The sequence below is a fragment of the Protopterus annectens genome, chromosome 4.part0, assembly GCF_019279795.1.
Source record: "Protopterus annectens isolate FY-2018-M chromosome 4.part0, PAN1.0, whole genome shotgun sequence".
In the NCBI taxonomy this organism is placed as follows: Eukaryota; Metazoa; Chordata; order Ceratodontiformes; family Protopteridae; genus Protopterus; species Protopterus annectens.
In genome coordinates, this window is record NC_056733.1 from 1,139,746,957 (window position 1) to 1,139,769,943 (window position 22,987).

Consider the following 22,987-nt stretch of genomic DNA (forward strand, 5'->3'; position numbering starts at 1 on the left):
AGTTCACAATAATAAGTTCTGAATAATAGTTTTTTTTAAAAGCTTTAAAATAAATCCCAAACTAAAAAGCTTGCTCTGGTGATCTTATTTAGTAAAACACACACGAAAAGCGCTTTCGGCTGTTAGCCTTCAGTTCGATGAAATTTCAGTTTCTTAGTTTCAAAATATAAAATAAGTACTAGCCATTCAGATACTTCCATCTACACACACCTTTTTGTGAGCTAATCATGTTCCTTGTATTGAGTACTTTACTTTGGTTTAGCTGAGACACTCCTGTTTCTTAGGATTGGTTTTAAAGGGACTACAGCATTTATCCCAGGTGACTTGTGTGCCTTTAAGTTCAATATCCATTTAATTTCTTTATTCTCCGTCAAATTTTTAATATCACCTCCCCTGTTGGTTACTGATATTAATTCAATAACCTGAAAAACAAAATTATGTGTGGGATGGGCTATGACATGATTTGCTAAACTATTTTGCTGATCCCGATGAATAATATCCCTTTGATGCCTTAGAATACGTTCTTTAAATCTTTGGTTCGTTTCTCCAATATAAAACGCTGTACAGTCCTTACAGGTTGCAATGTAGACCAGATGTTGTGAGGTGCGTGTGGGTGAGACTTTAAAATTAAAATGTTGGTCTGATACAGGATGGATGAAATTAGGTTCAGTGTTAATATATTTACAAGCCTTGCATCTTCCACATTTCTTAGTGCCCATGGCATGGGGAGGTATAGTACTAGTCGGTCCTCCTTTATTACATAGTAAACGTTTTAAATTCTTCCTATTTTTGAATGTAAATTTTGGCTGATCTCCCACTATGTTCCGTATTTTAGTGTCTTCCATAAGGACTGACCAATATTTTTTCACCACTTCATATATCTGGGCATTATCTGTGCTATATGTCAGAGTACACCTAAGCTCATTTGTCAGAGTTCCTTTCCTGTTATATTGTAAAGTAGTTCCAGTTGTAGTATTCCGATAACAGGGACATCCCTTATTATCTCTTATGCTAGCAATATCTTCATTATTACAAAGGTATTTTCCTTTATAGCCCTGTTGTTGTAAATGTCTTGCTAATGAGGCACATTCTTTCCTATAAGTAGGTTCCTCTGTACATAGTCTTGATATTCGTGTTACTTGATTGTTCATAATATTCTTATATATATGCCTGGGGTGCAGACTATCACAATGTAAGTAATGGTTCCTCCATGTCTCTTTCCAGTGTAGTTCAGTAATCAAACCTTGGGATGGTGTATATTTCCATTTCACATCAAGAAAATCAATTTCTGTCCTAGAGTATTTTATGGTAAACCTTAGGAATTCCGTAGACGAATGTAAATAGTCAACAAACGCTATTATTTCTTCTTCTTGTCCTTTCCAGGCTAAAAAAATATCGTCCACAAATCTCCCATAATATAGGAGATGTCTCAACCAAGGATTGTTCTCATTAAGTATTTTATGACGTTCCCACTTTGCTAATACCACATTAGAAAAGGTATTTGCACATGGAGTGCCCATAGCTATACTCCACTTTTGTGAATAGTAATTCTCTTTATATACAAAGATATTATTGTGCAATATAATATCTAATAAGGTGCAATGAACAATCAAGTAGCACAAATATCAAGACTATGTACAGAGGAACCTACTTATTGGAAAGAATGTGCCTCATTAGCAAGACATTTATAACAACGGGGGCTATAAAGGAAAATACCTTTGTAGTAATGAAGATATTTCTAGCATAAGAGATAATAAGGGATGTCCCTATTCAAAAATAGGAAGAATTTAAAATGTTTATTATGTAATAAAGGAGGACCAACTAGTACTATACCTCACCATGCCATGGGCACTAAGAAATGTGGAAGATGCAAGGCTTGTAAATATATTAACACTGAACCTAATTTCATCCATCCTGTATCAGATCAACATTTTAATTTTAAAGTCTCAGCCACATGCACCTCACACATCTGGTCTACATTGCAACCTGTAAGGACTGTACAGCGTTTTATATTGGAAAAACGAACCAACGATTTAAAGAACGTATTCTAAGGCACCAAAGAGATATTATTAATCGGGATCAGCAAATTAGTTTAGCAAATCATGTCATAGCCCATCCCACACATAATTTTGTTTTTTAGGTTATTGAATTAATATCAGTAACCAACAGGGGAGGTGATACTAAAAATTTGACTGAGAATAAAGAAATTAAATGGATATTGAACTTAAAGGCACACAAGTCACCTGGGATAAATGCTGTAGTCCATTTAAAACCAATCCTAAGAAACAGACGTGTCTCAGCTAAACCAAAGTAAAGTACTCAATACAAGGAACATGATTAGCTCACAAAAAGGTGTGTGTAGATGGAAGTATCTGAATGGCTAGTAGTTATTTTATATTTTGAAACTAAGAAACTGAAATTTCATCGAACTGAAGAAGGCAAATAGCCGAAAGCGCTTTTCGTGTGTGTTTTACTAAATAAGCTCACCAGAACGAGCTTTTTAGTTTGGGATTTATTTTAAAGCTTTTAAAGAAAACTATTATTCAGAACGTATTATTGTGAACTGAGAGCATGACAGCATAGCTGATGAGAGCCCTGTGGAAGTAAGCATTGTTTTAAACTGTGAAATAAATATTTTTTGTGGTTTTAATGAGACTAATGAAAAAGGGCTTCAGTTTACAGTTTGAAAGCATTTGCTAACTTGGCATCAATCTTGAAGTTTTTAAGAGAACTACTAACCAAGACTACAACTTAAGAGTGAAAGTAAGTTAGCACAGCTGATGAGAACTCTTATGAAGTAAGTGCTGTCTTAATTGCTAAACAGACTTGCTGTTTCACTATATTTATAATTTGTTTCAAGAAATATGTACATATGCCTAACACGCTGTTATTTGTGGAGATTATTACAATACAGCATTTCAGCTTGGTGGTGCATAAATTCTTTTCTCAACCTTTAGACACTGGACACAACCCAGTTTGGTTAGTCAAGGGAAGATCATGCCTATTAAAGCTGGTATACTTCTTTGAGATGGATGTTTCAAGTGATCGGATGAGGGGTAGACTGTGGATAACATCTACACAGACTTGGATATGCCATTCGATATAATACCCCACTTGGGTATTGTTGACAAACTCACCGAATTGAACATAAAACCCTACATAACTCACTGGATTGCCAGCTAACTCACATACAGGATCCAGGAAGTCAAGAATGGTGGTACCATCTGCACTAAGAGACTAGTCACCAGAGGTGTACCTCAGGGCTGTATGCTAAGACCTCTCCTATTTGGTGTCTACTTTTCAGAGGTAAAGGTTAATGTCAATGACCTTTGGATGACCAAGTTTGCAGATGACTTGAAATTTCCCCTATGACACAAACATCTTACAAGAGGGTCTGACACAAACAAATGACCGGTGCCAAAGTCACTTACTAAAATTCAATGCCAAGAAATGTATTATAGTGACTCCTAGGAGTTGACCCAGTAGTCAGGGATCTGGGAACATATGTGGATAGTGATCTGGCCTTTGGCCAACATGTGGCCCAGGTAATTAGAAAATCAATTTGTCACCCAACTTGTAAGTAAGGGCAAGGCGTCCAGGTCCAAGTAATTCATAGTGCCATTTTATTCGGCCCTTATCATAGCTATCATTGATACCACCTTCAGCATGTACCTGATCAAACATATGCAACAGTTGGAATGCTCACAAGGGTTCCTTACCAGGAGAATCCAGGGTATATAAACACATTGTCCTATATGAATCACCTTAAATCCCTATCTCTGTACTCCTACAGGTTACTGAGAGGCCATCTATGCCTGTCATACAAAGCATCCTTGCATCCAGCTCTGATGGGTCATTTGCCCATGAAAAAAATGAACAGCATCAGAACCGTTAGAGCCAAGGATTTAAATTTTGCTTGTGACATAAGGCATGTTAGTGAGACAGATGCGTCTCAGAAGATCCGCATGCTGTGGAATAGGCTCCCCATCCATGTGAAGTAGAGTCCATCCCTAAACCTATATAAGTGTAACCTTGACCAATGGATGGGAAATTTGAAATTCACTCCAGGTCTGGCCCCATGTTTCCGATAAACAGAGGCAGGCAGTAATACCCAAACTAAAATATAACCCTCACATAACCTGCAGAAACTTTGTAACTAACATACCCTTTCCTAACAAAAACTTGTGATACGTAGGGACACATTTTCGGTTGGATTGCAAGGCTATGTTTATAAAGGTCCTGGTGTTTGTTAGCCTAGTATACAACTATGAACCTATGTAGAGATGTAAATTTCAGTATTCAGATGTGGCATCACAATGGTAAAACAAAGCTTAGTACATATGTACAGGACAGCATTATAAACATTGAGAAATATAAGACAATAAAAATATACATAATTAGTACCACAGCAGTTTGTCATACAGAACAACAACATTACCATTGGAACAGCAGTCACTAAATCAGCAATTGCACCGAATCGCTAAATGCACAGGTCTGCTATATCATTCCCATAGGCTATTCCTTTACAAAACAGGATTTGAGTTGTTGTTTAAGGGAATGCAGACCATTGATATTCCTAATGCGTTAAAGAAGGAGTTCCAATATGTCAGGACAGGTTAAGTAATTTCTTTTTCTGTAATGGACAATAAATGAAAGTCTGTATAAAATTGATGATGTGCCTTGAATGGAGTGATCTAGTCTCCACTCGAGTTATTTACTCTTCTGTGGAGTACAGTAACCCAGGTGAAATAATACAGGAGATCTGGCATGAACTGGCACCTGATAGTGGTGTTCTGTGTCGTTAAAAGGATGAATAAAGTGAACAATTTTGTTTTTGTAGTTTGAATTAAAGTCGACTTGTAAGACAGGTGCAAAGAGATGGTTAAAAGACCATCTCTGGTATTCAATAACACCTATACTAAGTGTACACTATTCTGAGTGAACAAACAACACAAATATAACTCACATCTTCATTTTATTTATTTATTTATTTTATTTATTTGCAGTTGGTTTACCAGGATAGTCCATTGGGCCAAGATGAACCCGTTTTCAATAGAGTCCTGGGGAGAAAAGCTCCAGAAATAGGGTTACATATTTTTTAGATATGCATTACAATATTTACAAAATTATACGGTTAGAGCATCATACTGGTAAACATTACAGATAATACAAACTAGAAAAAGGGAGATCCATATTACTATATTTACAAATTTATACAGTTAGAGTATAACATTCAGGTGACATTACAGATGAAACAGACTAGAAAATGAACATTTCAATAGGGATACTGAGGAGCCATTGTGTCTTAGGTAGCTAGCTAAGGAAACAAAAGTTAGGAGAGGGAGAAGCTAGGAAGTTCATGGAAAGGAGGAGGAAGGAGGTAAGGCAGTGTAGAATTATGATGGATGGGTGCAAGAGCATTCCCACTGGGTTAGTAGATATGATGGATGGGTGCAGGAGCATTCCCACTGGGTTAGTACATATGATGGATGGGGGCAAGAGCATTCCCACTGGGTTAGTAGATGAGAGTGAAGAGATTTTTTGAATATAAAGTGGTTGAAAGTGGTACAAATGGCTGGAGGTAGGGAGTTCCAGAGACGTGCTAGACCATAGGATAGGAGATTTTTTCCTGGGGGTCAAGTTGGTTTATATAATTCAATTAAGTTTTGGTTATTAGATCCGAGTACTCTGTTGGGGAGGTGCATTTTAAAGGCAGAGGAAAGGGATGGACAAAGGAAGGGTTTAAAGATGAGCTTATGAGCAAGAGTAAGTTGAGAATAGATGAGTTGGTTGGGTATTTCTAGCCATCTTAGTTTGTGGTGAGAAGAACAGTGGTGGGTAGATGCTTTATGACTAGTAGCGAATTTGGCTTATTTTGTTGTAGCATGAGGAAAGTTGTGTTTTGAGGGAAGATTGTAGGTTAGTCAGGAGTGGGGCTCCATATTAGAAGAGAGGGGATAAGAAATGTGGAAGAGAGAGTGATTTTAGTAGAGGGTGTAAGGAAGCGATTTTGTTGGTAGAGCATGCCTAGTTTTTTTGATATTTAGGTGTATGTGGGAGTTGAATTTAAGCTGACTATCAATTTGAACCCCAAGTAACTTGGCCTCTGGCACCAATTCCAAGGAAATGTTGTTGTTGCTAGTGATTGAAAAAGAGTTTGTGTTGACAGAGATGAGTTTAGAGGGAGTAAATACCATTAATTTGGTTTTAGAGGCATTGAGTGCTAGGTGATTTTCTTTCATCCATTGTTCAGTGATTGAGAATGCGTCTTGTGTAAGCTTTTGGAGAACTGGGATGGATGTGGCAGAGCAGATAATAGTTGAATCATCTGCATACTGGATGATATTAGAGAATGGGATAGAACTGTGGAAGTCAGAATATGTTGAATAGAAGAGGACCCAATATGGAACCTTGGGGGACCCCAGTTGGGGTGTTAAGGAATGTGGAGGTGGCTTTTTTCCATTTGACTGCTTGAAATCTATTAGATAAGTAAATAGAGAACCAGTTCAATGAGGAGGGAGATAGGTTAAGCTGGGAGAGTTTAGTTAAAAGTAATTTGTGAGAGATAGTGTCAAAGGCTTTTGAGAGGTCCAGTAGCAGGGTAGAAACAATGTGACCGGAGTCCCTGGCTTTATTTATAGTTTCTAACAAGGAGAGGAGGGCTGTCATAGTGCTGTGGCTGGGTCTAAAACCAAGCTGAGTTGGAGTCAGCAGGTGATTGTCTGAGGTAAGGTAGGAGCTGTAGATGGATACACTTTTCTAGGAGTTTAGAGATGGGAGACATGATAGCTATGGGACGGAAGTTTGTCGTATTGTTGTTATTGCCACCTTTATGCAAAGGTATGATAAAGGCTTTTTTCCAAATTTGGGGTACTGTGCTTTCTTGGATAGAGCGGTTGATTAGAATACTAATAGGGTAGGCAATGGCTTCTGCAGCTATGCTAAGGAAGTATGAAGGAATATTGTCTGGGGCATTAGAGCATGGCTTTAGTTTCTGGAGGAGTTTTTTTATGGTAGATGTGGGAATAGATTTTAATGAGAAAGGTGGAGGAAGGGGAGGTAGGGTATTAGAGGATGGTGGTATTGGAGAGGAAGTGAGAGTGGTGATGGGAGTGGAGGGAAGGGTGTTGGTAGAGGAGGATGGGGGTGAGGTCGAGGATGCGTTGGTGTCGGAGAATGAGGAAGTTAGTTTGGAAATAGAGTTAATGAAAAAGGAGTTGAATTGTGTAGCCAAGTCCATGTCAGTAGGATTGGGATCTGGGCTGGGGTTGACTGTTTTGCCAGGGTTGATAAGGGTAGAGATTCCTTTCCAGAATTTTTGAGGATTTGTTTTATTAGTATTTTGGAGTATGGAAAAGTAGTTTTGTCGATCGGTGATAAGCCTTTTTACTTTGTTTCTAAGTGTTTTGAATTCATTATGGATGAGTGGAGATTTATTTTTCTGGTAAAGTGCCCAGACTTTATCTCTATGTCGCATGGCTGTAAGTGTGTTTTTGGTTAGCCAGGGGGTGGTTTTTAGTTTTATTCTTTTAGTCCTTAAAGGAGCATGGTAGTCTAGGAGGTTTAAGAAGGTTGTGTTGAAGTGGGCCACAGCATTATCTAGAGGTAAAGTTTTTAGAATGTTCCAGTCAACTACTTTTAGAGAGTCAGAGAAAGCTATTGGGTTGAAGTTTTTGTGGTTGTGGGTAGTAATATAATTATGTGTTCTCTGTAAAGGTACAGGGAGTCGGTATGTGAAGATGGGTAGGTGATCACTAAGGGAGTCTGGAAGTGTAGCACTATCAGAGAAATAATGAGGGTGAGAGACTAAGATCCAGTCTAGAATGCTACCATTGGAAAGAGTTTTTGAGGGGCGGGTTATGTTGTTAATTAGCTGTGAGAAGTTATAAAGGTTGATATTAAGTGGGTTTGTGGAAGACTGAATTGAGGACTAGTTGATATTTGTGTCACCCAAAGTTATGATTTCATTGCTAATGTTGGTGGAGAGCCAGAATAGGATATTCTCGAGTGTGGTAATATTATCTCCAGGGGGGGATATAGAGGGAGGCTATACATATGTGCTTGTATTTATTGACTTGAAGTAGTGATGGGAGTAGTTCAGCATTATTGAAATTTGGGATGGATTTGTTATAAGGTGTGACTGACAAGGAGGATGAGTATAGTAGAGCTACTCCACCCCCTTTTTTGTGGGATCTATCTTTTCTGATGATTGAGTAGTTTGGTGGTATTATTTCATGGTCTTTTATTTGGGGTTTTAGCCAAGTTTCAGAGATGGATAGGATATCAGGTTTATTATGTGAAAGCCAAGCATGAAGGTTTGGTACTTTGTTTACTATGCTTTGGGAGTTTAGAGAGGTGAATAGTATAGACTTATCTATGGTGGTAGAGGTGGAGGGGGCTGGGTTTGGGTGGATATCTCCTGAGAGTAGAGTGGTTATTAGATATAGGGATAGGTTGGAGAGGTGTTTGGACTGCTTGGAGTTTAGGCTGGGCTTTATTATGTTGGTAAAGGATTTATTAGCTACTATGGTGGTATGGTGTTTTTGAGGGTTGATAAGTTTATAAGTAAAGAGTAGATGGCTTTGTACAGGATAAAGATGGGGAGATATTGTTGTGTGTGGATTTAAAGGAGGTGAGTTGAGATGTATTATGTGAAAAGCCTGTGAGTGGTTAATATATATGGGCTGGGTGAGGTAGTAAATGTATGCTATGTTGAGGAGAAGTAGTAGTAGAGTGGAGGGGGATATGGCTTTTGGGAAGATTGTATAGATGGCTTTTGAAAAAGCAAGAAATGAAGAAGATAGTTAAAAGTTCCTAAGTGGTTGCAAGTAAACTTTTAGGAGCAGGAGGGTTCTATGCACTGGAGGTAGATATGTCTCCGAATAATTGTAGGAGGGTAGTATAGAGTAATGGTTTATATGGGCGGGGTTAGGTAGTGGGTGTAGGTTTGAGTAGAGGACACTAATTGGTGAAGTAGGGTTTTCTAGGGGGATGAGTGATGGTTAGAATGGGCGGGGTAAGGGAGTGAATATAGAGAGAGTTGTGGAGTGTAATTGGATAGGTGATGTAGTGGGTGTGGTTATGAAGGTATAAATGTAGAGGTACTTGGGGTGGGTGGGAATTGGGGGCAGGGTAGGGGAGTGGACTGAGCCCGTAGGGCGAACGGAGCGGGAAGAGCCAAGGAAGGCAGGATGAGAGTGGGAGCCTATCAGTGAACTGTTGAATGGAGAAGGTAAGTACAAGGGACAGGGGATTTAGTGGGATGGAGTTGCCAACGACGTTTGGAAAAGGGAGAGAGAAAAGAAAAAAGGGAATTTAAAACATGTATAGAATACTAGAGAGTAAAGTAAAAGATATGGGAAATCGGGAATAGTGGGGAGAGGGTGCCACCTAGTGGACAAATGCTGAAATGCACCTGTGATTTCACCAGGGTAGATCCCTAGGCTGGATTATGTTTTAGGGAGAGAGTCTGGTAAAAAGTGAGCTAGAGGAGGGCTAATAGTGGAAGTACAGGGTTAATTAGCGTTTGGCTGCTGGGTTTCCTGGCAAGGGAGCGTACTGAACAGCTAGCAGGGCTTTAGAATTCTTTAATAATACAAGGTTAGCAGCGGTTGTACATACTTTCTTGAGTTCTTCTATGAGGAGCTTAGTCCTATTCCCATACAGGGATGAGGCAATATAGCTTGTTATGTTTTAGGTTAGGTGTAGGCAACCAAGCCAGGTGTAGTCACAGGGAGTATTGCAGGGTTAGAAAGCTGGAGAAGAGGAGAGAATGTAGAGAGAGAAATTGCACTTTGGTTAAACAGTTACAGAAACACATTGGCCCCCACAATAGCATATACTTTTCAATATAAGAGTTAAAACAATCTATACTTTTCAATATAAGAGTTAAAACACAGGTATTCTGAGCAACATATTCATCACACTTTCAAAACAATCTATACTTTTCAATATAAGAGTTAAAACAATCTATACTTTTCAATATAAGAGTTAAAACACAGGTATTCTGAGCAACATATTCATCACACTTTCAAAACAATCTATACTAATAAAATGCACTTTAGTAAGCAGTTCAGAGAAACATTGGCACACAGCAATAGCATACAATCACAAAGAGTTAAGTCCGCAAATGCTTCAGAGCAACATGCTATAAAGTAAGCGTTCAAGGGAAAGCAAACAGTCTAATTCCACTACGTAGGCAGTGCGACGTGGGCTAGGTGTTGTTTCAGTAAACTGGTCCTTTAAACAGCATTGGGGAAGCGTTTTGAGCAGGATAATAATTAGGACATCCCAGCAGAACATGTGCAGAGTTTGGCGTGTCCAGTTATTGTTGCCCAGCAGAACACGTGCAGAGTTTGGCGTGTCTGGTTATTGTTGCCCAGCACACTCAGCGAGCTACAGTTAGGTGGCTGTAGCTTTGTTCCCTTAGGTCCGGCTAAACGCTACCCTTCATTGTACATTATCCTACACTCTTATTTAAGTATGGAAGTCCTTGCTGCTTTCTCCTTTTATATTAAATGCATGTAGTACAGATTTATGGTTAGTAAGTGATGTGCGCTGAACGCCTAACCATTACACGTGCAAGGGTTGGTGTTATTTAAGTATTGTTTGGCCAGTACACCCAAGAATACGTGAAATTTATATTAAATGCATGTAGTACAGGTTTGTGGTTAATAAGTGATGTACGCAGAACGCTTAACCATCACACATGCAAAGGTTGGCGTTATTTAAGTATTTTTTGGCCAGTACACCCAAGAATACGTGAAAACAGGTCTGAATTGGATAGCGTTTCACCACTTACACATCGCACATGCAGGGGTTGGTGTTATTACCATCTGACTAGCACTCTCAAGAAATACGCACAATACTAGGTTAAGGTCAGCTAGCACATTGCATTGACCGCTGAACCATCATACAGTACAGTTATCGAACCCATTCAGTGTAAGGACATTGCTAGGTATCAAGCTGCTATCTCCCTTCCTCTTGTGTTTGTTTTAAAATACAGGCATACATAAATAAACAAACAGCAGTTACCATACACTTTTTACTTTACAACAAAAAGCGGTACAGTGTTGAACAAACAAGAATTACCTTACTATAGTTGCAGACGCTAATACCAGGAGACGCAGCAGCCAAGGGCGGAATTACTTTAAAGTTGGCGCCCTGGGACCGGGAGGTTATATAAATTCAGGGGGGATGTTAGGTAGGGGAGGGGGGTTCCCAGGTACAGACCGGAAGATCTGTAGCACGTATTTGCTAAGTATGTGAATTTTAGTTTTCCTACTGATATTCTTGCAGTTTAAATATTGACGGGGATTCATAAAGGTTAACACAGTGTGTAGACTGTATGTACACGTAGTGTAATCTTTTAGTGACTAGAAAGGACAAAAACTGTGATAATAATGTTCTTGAACACAAACTGTGTACACTTTAAGCTTTATTGAATCTGGCCCAATATTCTAACCTGGAAATAAAAGCAATATCTCTATGTGCCTCATTAGTAAGCAAGTTAAATATCTTATAATAATAATAATAATAAGAAGAAGAAGAATAAAAACAACAAGCAGCTGATAAAAAACTGACTTTAAAATAGTTTAACACAACAAAGAAAGCATGACTTAATATAATAAAACCAATTAACAATCGACAAATAGCTAGTAACAATTAAACAAGTTATAAATTAAGACCATGCAAACAGTTTATAACAATTATTTAAAACAATACCTTCCAATTAAAGTCAGTATTAAGACCCCTATTTTTAAAAATATCAAATTTCATGTGTGACTCCTTTCTTTCTTAAATATGTTTACCACATTAATATCCCCATATATTTTGATCAACAACCTGACATAATACAGTAGCTAATATTCATTTAATATTGACATGGTTAACTTCTTGAAAATTAACTTCTCTAAAATGAACTGCAGGTAAACTATATTCAGACTTATTACAAATATTTCTAATATTTTCATGAATTTTTTTCTTAGACTTTTGTTTCATTTCTCCTATAGAAACTAAGTTACAGGAATACTTTAAAGCATAAACTATTCATTCTGGGCCACAGCTGTATTTTAATATTTTAAAATATTTCCCATTTATGTTACCTATTCTCTAACACCATATTTGCAGCGAATACATTACTACAGGGGGTAAGTACCTGTGTCCTGTTATTGATAAATATCAAAATCAAATGGCATAGGGAAAATACTATGTACTAAATAATTTTCTAGGTTTTACTCGTACTATATGAACATTTGTTTATTTGTAAAACATTTTAATTAGACATCATCTTTAGTAATATTCCATACTTTGTTAAATTTCAATTTTAAATTTTTAGAGAACAGATTATACTCCATCACATAATAAATATCTTTCTGTTTTCCTCCATCCATACCTTACAAAATTCAAGCTGCCACAATGTACTTTGCACAGTATCCAATAAGATCTCTCAAGAAGGGATTCACATCTAGATCAGGGGAGGTCATCGTGCCTCTTTACTCATCCCTCATCAGGCCCATAATTGAGTACAATGCCCCTTTTGGGATGTACCTTACCAGACACCTGCAGCAACTGGAAAGACCCCAAAAGTACCTCACCAAGAGGATCAAAGGGCTCAAACAGATGCCATATGCTGCCCGGTTAAAGAAACTCCAGCTCTAGTCAGTGGCATACCGCCTGCTCAGAGGCGATCTGTGCCTGACGTATAAAGTCATGTCCAACCCAGAATTAATGGACATGCTGCACCTCAGAAAATCCAAATCCCATCGAGCTACGTGCTTGAGAGACTTGAACCTCAGCACTGAAATAAATAGGACATGCTGGAGGGACAGATTCATAACCCAGAGGCTCCCTTCACTCTGGAATAAAATCTCAGTCCAGGTTAGGCAGAGTCCCTCATTGACTCTCTTCAAGAGGAATCTTGAGTGTATGGGAGATAGGTTTACCCCGGGTATCACTTCTGTGTCACTGTTAGACAGAGGCACAGTATACTAACCTCGAAAAAGGGCATAGCAAAATTCATTTAAAATGGGTGGCGAAAGCCAAACACACTCTGGCTAGGCTTATAAATGCCCTAGTATGAACCTATGAACATCTTTAATATCATATTTTCTACATAAAAGTTTAGTCGAAATGTTATTATACTATAAGGGGTGGGGACTGACATAATGGTTAAGGTGTTCACATGATGTACAAAACGTACTGGGTCTTATTCTCTGTTTTGAGTGAAATTGGCTAGGCTTAAAATGTTTCTAAAGGGCAGCTAGCCTAGTAGTCACCCATAAACCTATAAAAAGTCTCGGATAAAAAAAAAAAAAATCTGGCCATCTGGAACAAAGACATCTGGCTCTCCTAAATACACCAGAAGGTTAGCTTTTAAGAACATGTACTGGATGTAAAATCCCATACTTAAAAGCATTGAAACTATTCAGCTTTCTCTACAGTCTTATCTGAAAAGTGTTATTTATTCCCAACAATTCCATATCCAGAAAACTTAGACTTACTGTAAACATATGTAAACTGTAAATCAAAAATTTTACAATGTAAATCCACAAAAAATCGTTAAAAGTATCTAAACATTTTGTACCACCTTTTACAATAATTAAAATATCAATAAATCTGCAGTAAATCTTTATTTCAAATTACCCCATAAACAGATCTGTATAAGAAGGTGTGAAATAAGCTCCCGTAGCTGTGACATTTAGTTGTTTTAAAAGTTCATCATTAAAAATATGTATAAGTTTAAGACAAAATTCAGTTAATTCAAGAATCAAATCTACAAGGCATTCATCATTAAAAATGTATATCTTTAAGACAAAATTCACTTAATTGAAGAATCACATGTATGCACAGTATATCAGTTAAATATATATCTTATACTTGTGTATAAATTACATTTTTTTTGTTTTAAACATGTCTTCATGCCAGATAATACCTAAAATTCTGAACGTATGATGTTCACATATAGAAACTAAGTTTAAACATTTCCTGACATAAAACCTTGTGTACCATTGGCCAACAGGGTCTAAAAGACTTCTGTAGTTGTAATAATTAAAAAAAAATCACTCAATGTTCTATACTACACTCGAGTATCCAGGCAAGCAGCTAATTCTAGATGAGCATCTTTAATATTTGTGTCATTTTTTGTCAGTTTTGATTGAGTATCTGTCTATTAAAATACATACCCATTCTGTAGGCTCATTTGTGTGATACATACCTGTTCTGTAACACGTTTTTGTGATACATACCCTTTCTGTAGCACGTTTGTGTGATACATACCCATTCTGTAGTACATTTGTGTGATACATACCCATTCTGTAGCACATATGTGTGATACATACCTGTTCTATAGCACGTTTGTGTGCTGCATCAAGCCATCTCTTTTTAAACATTTATTCTTGTGCATCTGTCTCATCGACTGGAAGGAAGGCATTTTGAAAGCTCTTAGGCCCTTTGGCTTAGATCAATATACTCTTTCGGTCACAAAATGTTAAAATATACATTTTTTCAGTCATTAATATTTTCTCTAGCTTGCTTACAAATCTAGCTTTATCATCCGGTGCATTTACATCAGATATTTTATAACCTAGCCTGGGTTGTCCCAGCATTTTGTTGGTGTCAGTTTCTGTGTGGAGTGTCAAGGGTATACATAGGTCAAGGGTGATAATAAGCACTTCTGTGAGGTAGTGACTGGTAATTGAAACCACTAGGATCAGTTATGGTAATGTAATATAATAGTATCAGTAGTCTGTTCAGAAAGTCTTTGATGCAAAATATTTTTAATGGCTACTAATATACAAGCTTTGTCTGAAACTTCAGGTCACTCTCAAAGAATCTGTATGAAGTTATGCACGACACTAATCAGTCCTAGCATCCTGAAGTGAACACCTTCTATCTTTTCTGTATATTCACATAAAATTAAAGAATTTAATTATATACATTATTAACAATTGGTTTGAAAACTACAGGAAACTCAGTACTGAAAAACGTTCGATGCTCTATTCTGTAGCTTATCAGAGCATGCATTTAGAAGTTAAGATGCACAATATATGGAATCATGGAAATTATATTTAAGAATATTAGAATGGAAACAGCCATTTGAAGAATCACTATCATAAGAGCTGTTTTTAGGCAGTGGATGCTGTATAATAAAATTGTTATGAAATGAGTTGACCAGACAAGAGATCTTGGAGATCAGTCAACCACATTCATTAGCAGGTACTTGTGATAGACTAGATAAGATTCATTTTATGTGACTATCTCTTTAGCTGTTAAATGGGGGGATAGCAGTTAAGTGAATTTTGTTTTTTCTGCCTTGACTTTCAGATGCTTCTGCTGTAGTCCAGTCTTGGTAAATAAAATGAAGGTGTGTTGTGCAAAATATATATATGATACAATGAGTCGGACTGAAATTTAATCAGTTATCAGTGTTGTTACCTCACAGCAAGAGGTTCTCCCATTCGATACTTGGCTTGGCTTGGCTTGGGAGTGCCTTCTGTGTGGAGTCTGCATGTCCCTCCGTGGTTGGGTAGCGTTCGAAAGACATGCGTGCGTAAATGGGCATGCCTTTGTTGAAGGTTGGACGTCGAGCTGGCACCTCGGCATTTCGTAAAAATCTACTGCCAATCATTAGTGAACCAGAGTTCCGCTGTGGCGACCCATTACCGGGAAAAAGCCGAAAGACAAACAACAACATCAGTGTTTAAAAATACGTTTCCTTAGGATTACCCATGTGTGGTTCTTTGGCTTCACACACCCCTTAATTATTGTAATAAACTACATATCTAGTACAGGTTATAGACAATGTGTTCTCATACTTGCATTGCCTAAATGAGATGGGGCATACCTCTCAACTGTCCAGAGTTTTGGCTAATATTTTTGGCCTGTTCCTCATAAAATTTGTGGATTTTTTTTTATCAAATCACTGGGATGTAAATAATGACATACATTTGAGTTTCAGACTTCAAATCCTTCAGAAAATATATGTTAAAAACAAACCCTGTTACTCTAACAACTTTCTAAGTTTAGAAGAGCAATATGTAAAATATGTCCCTATTTTTTGGGCCTTTGCCCCCCATTTTGTCAGACTTTTTCTAGATTTCTTGTGCTAAGAAGTTGAGAGGTATGAGATGGGGTACCACAAAGTTCAATTCTGGATATAATGAGGTTTAACCTTTAATTAAGGTACTATGCCACGGCAATGATATTTAGTATCCTAAGACAGTGACTCCAGTTATTAATACCAAAGAGTCAGTGCCTATGTGTGGGGACTGTCTCCATCAAATCAGAGTGCCAGAGAGTTAGTTGTTGGTAAATGCAGCAAACTGTAGTGTAATACACCTAGGCCTGAACAATGTTGCTGTCAATATTTTTGTATCTGTCTACATTGCTAGTGACCAGTGTTAAGTTGGCATCCCGGGTACTAATGGGCTATCATCAAAGGGTGGGGCATAGTGCTTGACTACAGGCTTTCTTTACATGGGCTGGGTGAAATTACCTACTTTAGTACTATCCCTTTGTGATAGCTGGCAAGTATAGTGTGTGGACAGCTCATGTGCTGGCTTTGCTGGTGCCACTATTACCGTAAGAGTAAATAGGATGAGATTCTCAGAAAGTAACGGTTGTCCCAACTTCAGTCTCAGCATTATCATTGAGAACAAAAGTCCCTGAAATGGTGGTAGACTGGGACTGGAAGGTTAGAGCCATAATGAAGATACAAAGACGTGGAAACAGAGGATGGCTAGTTCTAGGTTGGAATCTGGGTGAAACCTTATTTGCTGTAAAAGTATTTTTTATTTTTAAACACCTTTATTGAATTGTAACTTGTGACATATTCACATTTACATTTATATAAAAGTAATCAAACTGTATTAACAAGTTAAAATCAACAAACATTATGCTTTACATATATTGCTATATATCGTATAACCTAAGCAACATTGCATAAATTATTCAGTTCCTGAACTTTTTTTTTTTTTTAAAAAAAAGAAACATCTTTATTAACCCAATCACTTATAACATAAGCAGTCATACATTTATATAAATGAAAACAAACTACATTGACATAATCCTAGTTGCAAGCATTTTACATCACAAACCATGCTAACACGCTGCCGGTTGTGAACATTATACATCACTCATCATCTACCCAATCATTTTCAGTCAAACATTACATAGCTCATTTATGTCCTGCCTTCTTTTAAACCTCATTCCTCCCCTGTATGTATTGTTCCCCGAATTCCCATTTTTTCCTATGTAGTTTGCTCCTACCTTTTTCCTAAAAATTTCAATTCCAGTTGTTTTATCTCTGTTACTATATGCACTACTTCTAATATAACTGGTTTAGATTCTGATTTCCTTTTTCTCGTAATTGCTTTTTTGGCATCCACCATAATTAGAGACAGCAAGGCCTTACCATGTCTAGGCGTTCTACCTAATATTATAAAGTAAAGTAATTATAATACCAATATGTTAGCCTCAACATTCTGCATCTTTGAGAGATGGAACTAATTTATTACTTGCTGGATGAAGAGCTGAGTGAGGGTATACATGTTTGTGTGAGGAGAGTAAAAGGTTCAACAGCTGGCCACAGATATGAGACCCAGTAGTATTACTGCCATTTAGCATTGCATGGGCAGAACTATAAATGAATATTCTGTGCTTATATGAGTTTAATATAGAGATTTATTAATGACTTAAATTAGTCTGAATGCAGGATAAGTCTGTATTTGTTGACTTGCAGTGTATTAAATAATGATGTTATTGTGGCATGTACGAAAGTGAAACGTTTATTGTAGTGTCTGGGGTCTAGTATGCTAAAAAATGTGTACTAGAAATTGCAAACTGCTGTTCATATGCCAGGCTTGCTAGCATGTAGATCATTTTGAAAAAGAAAGGGGGGGGGTTACCTGACTGTTTAACCAAAGTCTGGAATTATATGCCTGTATGCCTGAAGGCAAGTGAGACATCAGACTTGCTGAAGTGAAGTCACAAGTCAGTGATGTCTCTGATGGAAAGTCTGGTAGTAACCCATGACTCTCCTATGTTTCTCATGTCTTGTGTCCCTGTCACAGGTTGCAGTCCTCTTCTATTTTTGCTAGATTGTAGAGCAACAAAACCTTTTAGCAATGAGGCTCCCCCACTGGGAGAGCTGCAGTCTGCAGTGAGAGTAACAAGGTTTGATAAGCAGCCCAGGTGTAGGGACAATGGCAGGGATAAGGGGACACTTGTAGATGCAGGTCTCTGAGTCCTTAGTGCCCCAGCTTTTGGGTGGGGGTTGCAACCACCAGTACAGTAGTAACCATGGAAGTTTGGAGAAGCTACTGGGCAGATGCTAGAGACTGAGTAGAGGGGATGCTATAATTAGGTTGCAGTGATATGGCAGAAATGGCCATACATTTTAGGCTACTCAGAATGAGGACAGCCATTCTGGTAATTCCTGGCTTTTGCCTCTTTGTAGAATCAAATTAAGAAGGAAGTGATAGTCAGAATGGCTGCCTGGAGTATCAAATGTAGTCCTTCATCTTGCTGTGTAGTACTGCAGATGCTGCATGCATGATATCTAAACTAATGTTTTCTTTGGATTTTCAGGTTGGTGGTTTGTAAGCACAGCTGATGAGCAGGGATGGGTACCGGCAACATGCCTAGAGGCCCAGGATGGAACGCTGGATGACTTTCAGCCAGATGAAGGTTAGTCAGCTTATAATATGCATGTATAAATAAATATGGATACTCAGAATGTAGCCAGTGTTTCATTTTGTTGGTGTCACAAATATGAAATATGCTATGGAAAAGGTGGATTGAAGTGGCAGTTAATAATCTGTTGGATCTGGCATCCATTGGCAGCAGGCAGGACTGCTGTATCTCATGATTTTACCACTCCTTCAAAGAAAATCAGAAAATAGTCATAATAAACATAATTCACGAAGCAGCAAATGTTGTCACAAGCATACATTTATGTCTATGTGTGTATGTTTGTGTTTCTGTATATGTATATGCATGCACCCTATTGTGACCTTCCAAACAATTTATGTTATGTAATGCACCAAAGAACTGGTTCACTGAATTAGTCAAGATCAATGAATTAATCATTAAGTGATTTTGACAGCTCTAGGACTTTAGTTATTTTTCACAACCATTGTATGAGACAGATTTAGGTACAGTTGATTCATTTTTTTCTAAGCTTGATACATGAGGATCTCTTCATTGTTAATAATGTTTGTTATGCCAAGTGTCATCGAGACCAGCATTTTTCTGAATTAATGACGTGTGTGCGTGCGCACGCATGTGTGTGTGTGTGTGTGTGTGTGTGTGTGTGTGTGTGTGTGTGTCACAGCAACAGAAACTTCTGAACTGGTGGGTAATTTTATTTCTTGGTTGATCCCAAAACATTCTGATTTCTCTTTCAAAGTGAAGAGATTAATTAATTGAGCTTGACTAATTCAGTACTCCTTCTTTCCTAATCCCATATTCTATCCAGGAGTGTAGCTAGGCCAGGGCAAAGGGAGCAGTTGCCCCAGATACAAGGTGTTAGGGGGAGCATTTGGCAGATGTTTTTCATGTTTCACTGTTGCAGTTCTGACTTGTGAGATTTCCAGTCATGAATGCCCTTGGCCGGCCCAACTGTCAGAGAAAAAGTCGTCTCCTCCTTAGGCTGGTGGTTATCCTAACCAACGTCAATGCACATGGGTATATAGGAAGCCAGTCGATGTCAGGATATCAGTCTTTTCTTGCCGTTTCAGTGCATCAGTCAATCCGCACCAGAGAGAAGTCGTTGGAAAGATAAGTACCCATTGGGGAACTCTTTTCTTTTGCTTTAAGTTATGTCAGATAAGGTAAACAATTGTCTCCAATGTAGTAATCAGATCCCACACACAGAGACTTCCATTCACTTTGGGTCACCTGTTTAGGGCCGGATCACAACATCTCTAGTTGCTGTTTTTGTGCCTGTTTTGATTGTACAATGATCAAATGTAGGGCCGAGATCTTAGCTAGATTCCTTAGTCTTAAATCTGCTGCTCAGTGTCCGATGGAGTCCAGCGGTCATTCAGAGTTTGAGCAGCCTAGGTGTAAGAGGGAAAAAGATAAGAGACCCAAGCTTAGCGCCTCAGACAACAGCCATTCTCTGTTTCTCCTTCAAGGCTTGTGATTGTTGAAGAAGGTGAGGCACTTTCGTAGCCCCCTTCTGTGTCTGAGGTGGTGGTGCAGGCCTCTGTCAAGACCTATTCAAAGTCTGATATGCCATCTGGTCCCTCTACTTCTGTACAGGCCCTTTATTTCAGCTCATCAGTTGGGTCCGGGACTGCTCAGCAGGCCTCGGCATCCGATGAGAGCACTTTAATCAGTGACACTCCTTTGCAGCTTTGGCCTACACCAGCTCCTTATTCCTCCAGAGAAACAGGCGTAATAATTTTGGATGTCCCTAGGCATGAGGCCAAAGGGACTCCTAAGAGGTGTGCTTCTGCAGGGCCTTCACCCTAGGCCTACCAGTTCTCTTTCTCAGGGATATCAGCAGGAATTGGTTAGCCTAGCTGAAGATCTGATCTCCATAGTCAGATGTAGACAACGGATATTAGTTTTGAAGTGTTTTCAGATCCTTTTGAATCTGCTGAGGATGCTGACCTAAAGGCATCTGTTTCTGAAGAAGGACCCTTCCTCACTTCTTTTGAGGAATCAGATTCTAAGAAGAATCTGGCCTATGCTTTCCCCAAGAGGATATTACCTTTGGAGAGACTCTCCATGATATGATGGAACATTCCAAGTGGGGAAGCACAGGAATACCCTCAGTCTAAAAAGAGAATTAGGGCATTCCTGGATATGCCAGAGGACAAACCTCTTGCCATTCCCCCTGTTTTAGAGGTGGTTGAGGATGTCTTCTTGGATTCCTCCTTAAATCCTGACTTTCTTCTCCCAGCTCCTTGAAAACCAGACAGGTTTTATAGGGTACAGGACAACCTTAAATACCTTTTCAAAAATCCTTCTGCTGATCCAGAAGTGGTCACTCCAGGACTCATAGGGGCTACAGCCATTTCCTCTAAAAATCCTTTACCTACATATAAAGAGAGTAAGGCTCTTCACAGATTTAGGAAAAAAGTATATACCTTAGCCACCGTGACCATGAGGGCCATGAGGGCTCTCAACTGTTAATTTCACTTAATTAAATATCAGCAAACCATCCTGGATCAGCTGAAACAAAAGGCCTCTTCCCTTGAGAATAAAAACTTTTCTAAGGAACTTTTGGATCTTTGCCACAATAGTTCACAGGTAGCTAGGCATTCCTTACACTGTAACTACAGTGCTGTGAAGGCCCCTAGCTGGGTTGGCAGACACTGGTTCTGTTATTAGAAGGCATGCATGGCTTAGGGAAAATCTCTTCCTGACCATGTTAAGTCTAACCTCATTGATGCTCTCGTAGACGAGGACTTCCTGTTTGGGTTTAAAGCTGAGGTTGTTTTTAAGAAGATGGAAGACAAAGCTAAGTCTATGCAGACTGTGAAAGACTTCCTTCAAGTTCAGCCACAAAGGTTTAGTAGGAACTTCCCCACCAAACACTGGTCCTTTCCCTCCCAGTCTAGAAGCAGGCAGAGGAAACCCCAGTAGGAAAGGGCACAAAGGCAGTGGCGGCAACTGTAGAGACCCGGGCAATGCACCTCAGAAACTTCAGGCAAGGGAGTTCTAGGCTACAGGCATCTGCCAGAGAGCAACAATGGCTCTATTACCCAAGTCTCCTTGCCTGCCCCCCCCCCACAAGACTAGGAGGAAGGCTGCCCCTGTTCAAACAAAACTGGTCCCTCATCACTTCAGACAAGTGGGTTCTAAACATTATTTCAAATGGTTACAAATTTACTTTTAAAGAGCCTTTAAAATACTCAGACTACCCAGATATTCCTCTAAATAAAAAAAAAACAGAGGCTTTCCTCATATCCAGATTTTGTGTTCTCAGGGATCAGTGGAACCAGTTCTAGAACATCAGAAGGGAAAAGGGTTCTACTCCAGGCTGTTTCTGGTTCCCAGAAAAGAAGGCTCTTGGTGTCCTATCTTAGACCTGTCCACCCCCAATCAGTTCCTTCTGGTTCCAAAATTCAAAATGTTGACTCATCAAAAGCTGGGCTGTGGGCCAAGTCTATAACAAGTGGCACCATGTTATAAAAATGACACATCATCATTAATGAAAACCATGTATAAATAAGACCTGCCACACAAGAACAAACATAAAAAAAGGAAATCAAAGGCCTTATGAATATCTGCTAGCAAAGCCCCTATGTCGTTTGACATGTATGTTGGTTGTTGAGCTAGATTTTAATTTCATCAGTTTCACCCTGCCTTTCCTTAAAGCCTAGATGGTTATCTTTGATTATAGTGGGCAAAAGACTGTCTAAGCATCTGGCTAGAACATTTACTAAGATTTTAAGGTCTGTCTGCATTGGAGATACTGGTCTTTAATTTACTGCCTTACAGGGCTCCCTTTTAGGTTTCAGGATCATAATCACCTTGACCATAACCAGGCTCGTGAGGAATTGCCCCATCCAAATAACCCACTCATGTAAGTTCATCTGTGGCATCATAAAACATGTTTTTTATTGCTTTATAAAAATCTACATTGAGATTATCTGTCCAGGGGACTTCCCTCCTGGAATGCTGTCTATGGATTCATAAATCTCTCTAAGAGTAATGGGCTTACCAAGCTTCCCTCATCTGGGTGGCTGTAAGAGACTTAGGCTTGGGCCAGTCTGAGTGTAGTAATTCACTTCCCGTCCCTGTCGTATTCAAGCTTGACTGCCCATTGATACTCTTCCTCCAACAGCCTAACAATATCCCTCAATTCCATTGTGATGCCCCGTATGCATTCATTGATGCCATCGCAGACATCTTACTATTATATTCCTTGCATCTACTAGCTAATAGTTTGTTGAATGTGATGCCCTTGGCCCAGTAGAATAATTTGTAACTTTTTTTAACTCATTTCTTTGTAATATGGGAAAACTGCAAC

At 38.7% G+C, this 22,987-nt stretch overlaps 1 protein-coding gene across 4 annotated transcripts in view; it reads left to right on the forward strand.

The window, feature by feature from the left end:
• SH3PXD2B (SH3 and PX domains 2B) overlaps window positions 1-22,987 on the forward strand; it is a 1,471,413-nt gene that overhangs the window by 1,217,879 nt on the left and 230,547 nt on the right. For all 4 annotated transcript variants that reach the window (XM_044069105.1, XM_044069106.1, XM_044069107.1 and 1 more), the window contains one exon: window positions 18,589-18,687. In XM_044069105.1, the coding sequence (XP_043925040.1) occupies window positions 18,589-18,687 (99 nt within the window). The remainder of the gene's footprint in view (window positions 1-18,588; window positions 18,688-22,987) is intronic.